This window comes from Oratosquilla oratoria, chromosome 2, assembly GCF_046742065.1.
Source record: "Oratosquilla oratoria isolate Oo_2021 chromosome 2, ASM4674206v1, whole genome shotgun sequence".
Lineage (NCBI taxonomy): Eukaryota > Metazoa > Arthropoda > Malacostraca > Stomatopoda > Squillidae > Oratosquilla > Oratosquilla oratoria.
Window position 1 is genome coordinate 89257050 of NC_134778.1, and position 8344 is coordinate 89265393.

General features: G+C 41.7%; 1 protein-coding gene across 1 annotated transcript in view; it reads right to left on the reverse strand.

Annotated features, from left to right (window-relative positions):
* The window catches only part of LOC143036646 (organic solute transporter subunit alpha), an 89320-nt gene that overhangs the window by 61904 nt on the left and 19072 nt on the right, over window positions 1-8344 (reverse strand). The window contains exons 6-7 of the mRNA XM_076204205.1: window positions 6773-6846; window positions 2171-2329 (exon numbers count right to left, since the gene is read on the reverse strand). Of these exons, the coding sequence (XP_076060320.1) occupies window positions 2171-2329; window positions 6773-6846 (233 nt within the window). The remainder of the gene's footprint in view (window positions 1-2170; window positions 2330-6772; window positions 6847-8344) is intronic.

Here is an 8344-nt window from a genome sequence, read left to right on the forward strand (position 1 = left end):
TCACTTTGATAAGACCAAGATTGGAATATATAGCAACGACATGGTCCCCAAGTACAAAAAATGCATAACCAAACTTGAAAGAATAGAAAGAGCAATTACAAAATTGGCACCAACACTCTCAGAACTATCGTATGAAGAGAGACTAACAAAACTTGAGCTACAGACATTAGAGTAGAGAATAGAGAGAGGAGACTTGATAACTATTTATAGAATCATGAAAGGCATAGAAACTATTGATAGAGAGGATCTAATAAAATGGGATAGTAGAAATACAAGAGGACATGGAAAGAAAATCAAGAAAGACAGTTTTCCCCACAGAGTAATAGACACTTGGAACAAGTTAAACAAGAAAGTGGTGTGCAAAAACAATACACGAATTTAAAACGTCTAGATACAATGAGATATGAAGACGGGACACCACGAGCATAGCTCCCCTTCCCGTAAAATACAACTAGGTAAATACACACACACACACACACACATTATATATATATATATATATATATATATATATATATATATATATATATATATATATATATATATTTACTTATTTCATACAAGTCTCCACCAAGTCAAAATGAAGAGCCAATGGGCTTCATGTTGTTGAGATATGCGTTCGATATTGGGTGAAAATGAATAAAGAAAGCGGAAATATAATTGCTATATAAGGTTGAACACACAATGAAATTTTTCCCTCTAGTTTCGTTGACTGAAAAGCCTGAGCCCTACCGCGACTGGCAACGGTCTCCAGGCTCCACAGACCTCTCTGGGAAAAAAACTCTGGGCATGTCTTATTTCAAGTCGTTTTCACACTGAGCTATTTTTTCCTCCAACTGCTGGAACATATTTACAATCCGTAGCTTTCGGGGAGGAATCTAATATGCTGGAGAAAAATAATTTTCCTCCAGCCTGTCAAATGACATTCTATGAAAATTCTTGAGAAAACAAAATAGTTTGCCATAAGTGACTTTACGAAGGGAAAAGTTCTGGAAGAAGGCGGTACCGCCGATGAATCGGAGGTTGGGGAAAAATAGCCCAGTGTGATAGCCCCTGTAGTGTGGGTCTGTGTCTATATTATCGGTTGGTAAAAGAAGGAAGAACAGGAGAAGGAGGACAAGGAGGAGGAAGTTGAGGGGGAAGACCAGAAGGAAGTGGAGTAGGAGGAGGAGGAATAGGAGGAGGAGGAGGAGGAGGAGGAGGAGGAGGAGGAATAGGAGGAGGAGGAATAGGAGGAGGAGGAGTAGGAGTAGGAGGAGGAGGAGGAGGAAGAAGAGGAGGAGGAGGAAGAAGAGGAGGAGGAGGAGGAGGAGGAGGAGGAGAGCAGTGGCGGGTTGTCAGTTCTTCTTGTGTGAAAAGGTGGTGGAGAAACACCGTGAGACCGTATGCCAGCCACTCGGGGCTGCACATTCATATGGAGTTGAGGTTGTGAATTGAATCTCAAGATGAGAGGCAGGGAGATGATCCTCTGTGATGTTCATCTCGTTTGACTACCACTGGAAGGTACTTATCGTTGACCCTGTCTAATTATGGTTATTATTGGTTTTAATTTATGAATCAATGAGTACATAAACGAGCAAATGACTATGTAAATGAATGACACATAGATACATTAACATCTACTGTATATACATAAGAGAAAATTATCGTCTGAATATCTACGCACAAAAACAGGACCAATCTGGTAGGAAGGTTTATGCGTTAAAACTGGCTTAAGTTATGAGTAACACATCTCCCGGCGTCTTCGGCAAGAACACATTTACTTCTACATCTAAGATTTACGATGTGCTTAAGTTTACGAGGTCGTAAGGGTTTCGTTTAAGTCCCTAAATCTACGACCCAAAAACCACCCACCGCAGCGCTCAAGAAGACCTCTTTGTAGTAGCGAATCTCCTATATACGAATCTCCGATATACGAAGATTCGAAGTTACGAAAATGAAAAAAGTGAGAACGATTTTCTCTACACGAAAGACATATGTTTCGATGGCACGAAAAGAAATTTGAAAAAAAGAACGAAACTACTGTACAGAGCCAAATTGACTGCACGAGGAACCGCTAGCCTCTCTTCAATATACGAATCATCAACATACGAAAGTGTTGAAAGGGGCGCATCCCTCTCGTATATAGGAGGTTTCCTGTTGTAACTAGAGGGGGCAGGAGGTTACGTACTTGGTGATGGGGGGCGTCGGGAGGCAGACGCAGCAGCAGCAGAGGGGCGGCAGCCGCAGGTTGAAGTTTCTCCCCTCAAGGGCGGAGAGCATGACACCCTCGCTGCCGAACATGAGCAGGGTCAGGTCAGCGAAGTGACTGATGCCGATCGACATGTACCTACAACAACGAAATCACGTCAGTTATATCCTGGAAAAAAACATACGAAACATACATACATGTATGCATGTACGTATGTGTTTATGTGTGTGTGTGTGATTCACCATGGTCTTGAATCACGTGTTGGACTCGTAATCGACAGCTATTTCCCTCCCGGAAGAGAGCTCAGAGCTCATATAACCGATCTATGGGTAATGCTGTGACCTTACACGCACATACACCCCAACTCCCCGCCCACGAGAGTTGGAGTAACGACTCGCAGCGTAGCGATACTGAAATTATTTCAGCCCTGGGCGGGATTTGAACCCGGACCGCCGTAGTGGCATCCGGGAACTCTACCAACTGCGCCACCATGTGTGTTTGTGTGTATCTGTGTACGTGTGAACATCGCCCTTCATCCACGAGGCACTAAGATGATAGTGTCGACAAATGAGCCTTGCATAGGCGTAGGACGGGTGTCGGGTGGGTGCATTTTTTGACTCGACAATATACTACTCAAGAAGAGATGATTTGGCGTTGTTGTTTGGGTAGGGCGAGAGAGAGAGACAGTGTAGACAGGTTGTATTTTGTCCATGATAACAGCGCTTCTATCCTGTTCTGTATTGGTAGTTTCAAAACGGTCAGAGTAGTCATGTCTGTGTGTGGTTCTTTCCCATCCTGGTAGGAATTTCTCCTTTTGGTGTCTGTCTTGAGTTTCGAAGTCTGTCTAGGAGCGCTTGATTTGTCGTCTGAATGTTTGATTTTGTATAGGGGTTCTGTGAGGTAATGGGGGTAGGTTACTGTACATGTGTGAATAAAACGTTGCGGTTTTTTTTTTATCTTTTACTGCATTCAATAGGTTTTGTTTGTGTGACATGGTGTGAGAAATGAGTATAAGGGCTCTTTCGTAGAATTGTGTGAATATAATTTTCATATACTGCACTGTTTAATGGGTTTTGGTCTCCGTGTGTAGATGTTCTATTGGGGTCGTTCTAGTACAACCATCCATGTATCTATACATACATACATGTATCTATACATATATCTATAGATGTATCTATATACACCCCGATAATTAGTTGTCCAAAAACGTATCTAATCACCAAAGATACTTCGGGAAAATTGGGAAAGTCATCGTAAGAATGAAGGAGACTGCAAAAGACTATAAGACCTATACAAGGCAGTTCCATCATCGACAACGATGGGCGACCATAATCTAACCTAACGTACTAAAGTCGATATGAAATCATAAACGACATGAAGAATTGGAAATCAACAAAATGACGACATCATGTTGGATACGCAGTATGTCTCGCCTGGATCTTGTTTTCTAATATAGTGATTAAGGAGTGGAATAGACTATGTAGTGATCGTTAAAACTATCGGTTGTTTAAGAGAATGTTAGATAACTTAATGGATGAGGATGACAGGTGGTAATGAACATGGAAATGCCTAGTGTAGGTCTTCTGGTCTCTTACAGTCTCCTTCATTCTTATGTTTGTATGCCTTGAGAAAACCAAGAAGCTTATTCATGGTGAGAGTGAATGGTGGCACAAGTCACTCTCGTGAGGTTCAAGGTCTGGACATTGGGTACGATAGGGATGAAATGACCAGGACCAGGGTTGGGGCGCATGATGGGCAGGCACTGCTGGAGTAGGAGGTGGGGGGGGGGGGTTGGGCTGACGGGGGGGGGTAGGATTTATTTATTTATTTTTTTTATTATTTTTTTTATTTGGGAGTGAAGTATCACAAAGGGGGGGGGGATAGGAATGGATGAAAAGAACCTCAGGGGGGGTAAGGGGGGATGAAAAGGGTTAAGGGAGCTAAGAAGGGTTAAGGGGGGATGAGAGGGGGTAAAGGGGGCTGAGAGGGGGTAAAGGGGGCTGAGAGGGGGTAAGGGGGGCTGAGAGGGGGTAAGGGGGGCTGAGAGGGGGTAAGGGGGGCTGAGAGGGGGTAAGGGGGGATGAGAGGGGGTAAGGGGGGCTGGGAGGGGTAAGGGGGGCTGAGAGGGGATAAGGGGGGCTGAAAGGGGGTAAAGGGGTCTGATAGGGGGTAAGGGGGCTGAGAGGGGGTAAGGGGGGCTTTGTGTGAAGCGCAAATAGAATGAATTAGCCGATATGGTACGTGTACTAACAATAGAACTTATGACGTCATCGATAAGATTGGGAACGATCGATATATTGGTGACGTCATAGACTAGCTGGCACGGCGGATATGACGTCAGCAAGAAAAGTATGTCAATATGCAATAACTGAACGGGAAGGCCTTTTATTGTTTAATGGTTGTGTAGCGACTTTCGCAATTTTGCAGAATTTTACGGGATCAAGGTACCTTTTGACACATATACCAAATGCGGTGAGAATTTTGACCCCTTTTTTTTATATAGACGTTTATTCCTCTCCCGTTGCTCAATACTATTCAACTTCTTAATTCTACTATACTCTTTTGAATGGTCTTAATTGATCAATTTCATGTTATTTCATTTTTTTTTCTATGGTGTTTTGATTTAATTTACCTAAATTATTGGTAAAGCATACACTCGTCTATGTTTATATATCTTTGACCTATTTCATATGTAATCAAATTCACATTTTTATTAAAATTTCTCTGATTATAGTTTATAAAATCAATCTTATTTCATTCCATCTAACTTTCATTTTAATTCGATTTAAGTCTTATTTTCCTTTATCCACATTCTATTCTATATAATTTTGATTCACATTTTTGTGCTCTATATTTGCCAAGAAATCTGCGAATGAATTCGTTCCGCACAGTTTATCGATAGTACGCCGCAATCAGATATGATTAAAACGTACCCTTGACCTTTGCGGATTTAGATTGTGTAACAACCTTCGATTCGAAATGGAGTGAGGGTGGGGGGGAGGGTAAAGTGACCAGATTTGAACTTTACTAATGTGACTCTTTGCGAAAATATCTAAAGACTTATATTCTGGTAGTGGATGATTTAATCATTCAGTCAAAACCCATTTTTTCCTTCCCCCCATCTCTCTCTCTCTCTTTTAAGTCTTCTGTGACTCCTTGCGAAAATGTCTAAAGACTTTTATTCTGGCAGTGGATGATTTAATAATTCAGTCAAAATCCATTTTTGCCTCCCCCCCTCTCTCTCTCTCTCTCTCTCTCTCTCTCTCTCTCTCTCTCTCTCTCTCTCTCTCTCTCTAAGTCTTCTTAAGCCTCGGTCACACATACACAATTCAAATGTTTAAGTAGAAACGATTTCGTTTACAATTTTTTTTCGAATCTCCAAATGCCATATTACCTTTGCGTCATGTGTTGAGAAGCTGGATGACGAACTAAGAGAAGTTAAACCTAAAATACGAATATTAGACACATTGTTGAGTTGTAGACTTAGTGAAATCTAGAATACTGTAAGCGAAGTCGTTCTGCAGTTTTTCAAATCCACAGTATTTGATGAGAATCGTGATAGTGCGACCGAGGCTCTAGGAGCAATTTATCTAGTGAATGGGCTACACCAGTGGTTCCCAACCAGTGTGCACCAAAGAGTGCCGAGGGATCAACTGAGGGTGCCGCCAAAATTCAGGGCAAAAATAATTTTCATATTACTGACTCTCTCTGTCATCCATTTTTGTTCATTAAAGCAGCATCAGTGTAAAGATGAGTATTTTCATATTATCCAGGGACAAAATTTTGTTACACTAATGTTGAATCAACAAAATACTGACAAACTAGAATTTAGATTTTCTAATAAGGGTGCCGGGGACTTCTGAAAGGCTTGGCAAGGGTGCCTCAAGCCAGAAAAGGTTGGGAACCACTGTGCTACACTTTTAGATGCGATAGAATGCAGTACAACTGGAACTTTGTGCGATCAAATTAGATGAACACTGAAGCAAAAATACTGCAGTGTCTGTTAAGGGGTCATAAGAATGGAGAAGACTGCTGCAAGAGACCATAAGACCTACACCAGGCAGTACCATATCCCTTGCCACCTTTCATTCCTATCCATAAAGTTATCTAATCTTTTCTTAAAACAACCCATTGTTTCAGAGCTCACTAAATTGTTACCAAGTCTATTCCATTCATTAACTACTGCCTATATCCCTTACATGCAATAGAATGGAGTACAGCAAATATTCTGCAGTCTCTTGAGAGGTCATTTTGTTAGCTTGTTTTAATCGTCTACTTTAGGTGTTCCTTTAGTTTTACCTCCCACTCCCATTTCTTTAATAGTCAATGCAAAACTCATTGGAAGGACGGCCGTCGTGAGCTTCGAACAGAGGTCCACATAGCGTGAATCCCGATCACGATATTGCACCACACGGCCGGGTTGGTTATTTGAATGACATCGCCACCATGAGCGATTCTTTCCATACTTCCGGTCGCTACCGTTGCGCCACACGGCTGAGTTGATTTTTTGAATTACACCTCTGCTACAAACGATTCTTTCCATAATCATTGTAAAGAATTCATTGTCAGGAAGAGACTCACGTGATTTTGACGGCGTTCAGGATGTTATGGGCCCGTGGGACCACCAGGCCGATGACACTCATCAGGGCCATGAACTGCGGCAGGAACGATGTCGACGAAGGTTAAGACAAAAGGAAAATGAGATAAGTATAACAGAAGATGTTCCTAGTAAAATATCTTTCGATTACAAAAAATATATTGATAAAAGAAACATATATTCAAGTATATAAACAAATATATTAATGAATATGTAAATGTATACATGAATAAAAAGGACCTACAGCAATGGAGATGGAAAATGGAAAGACATTAGTACGTATACACGCACGCACGCATATTATATATATATATATATATATATATATATATATATATATATATATATATATATATAATGTATATATATATATACACATATGCGCGCGCGTGTGTGTATACGTACTAATGTCTTTCAATGATGAGATTAAGTAAGCCACTTGGGTTGGATGGATGTCATGCGGAGTGTCTAAAAAAGGGAGGTACAATAGTGGTGGACTGGTTGGTGAGGTTGTTTAATGTTTGTAAAAGGGTAGTACACTGGCTGAGCGGGTTAGGGCGTCGTTACTTGCGGCGAAGGTCGAGGGAATGGCGGTTCGAACCCTGCCACCGGCGAAATTGAACCAAGGGTATGTTTAATCAAATTCCACGCTACAAAGCCCTCTGTGAGGGGCACCTTCCTAGCTTTCCGATAGGGAGGAGTTTGTGACGTTAAACCATATCATCAATCAAAAATCAAAAGGGTAGTTCCGAGGGACTGGAGGAGTGCATGTATAGTTCCACTTTACAAGGGAAAAGGGGACAACAGTGAGTTTAGTAGTTTCTGATGGATCAGTTTGTTGAGTGTAGTTGGGAATGCTTATGAGAAGGTTTTGATCGAGAGGATTAGGAGAGGAACAGAGGGAGTAATTGGTGAGGAGCAGTGTGGGTTTAGGACAGGTAGGGGTTGCGTGGATCAGATTTTTGTGGTAAGGCAGATATGTGAGAAATCTTTAGGAAAAAGTAAGGATGTTTTTTGGGCCTTTATGGCTTTGGAAAAGGCTCATGGCAGGGTAGGCAGGAAAGCACTGTGGGAGGTATTACATATATATGGGATAGGAGGAAAGCTGTTAAGAGCAGTCAAGAGTTTTTACGAGAGTAGTAGAGCCTGTGTTAGAATCAGAAATGGAAAGAATGAGTGGTTTAAGGTAAATGTGGGGCTTCGCTCAGGGATGTGTTATGTCGCCTTGGCTGTTCAATTTATACATGGGCTGGGTGGTGGTGTGAAAGGTACGTAAATGCAAGGGTAGGGGATTGGAGATGGTTAAAGGAAATGGAGAAAAGTGGGAGATAAGTTAATTGCTGTTTGCTGACGACACTGAGCTTGTAGCAGGATCAGAGGAGGGGTTAAGGAAGTTAGTGATAGGGTTTGGAAAGGTGCGGAAATGAAGGAAGTTGAAGATAAATGTGGGTAAAAGTAAGGTGATGAGATGTACAATAGGAAAATGTGGCAGCAAATTGGAGGTGAGTATTAAAGGAGAGAGACTGGAAGAAGTGGGCAGTTTTAGATACTTGGGT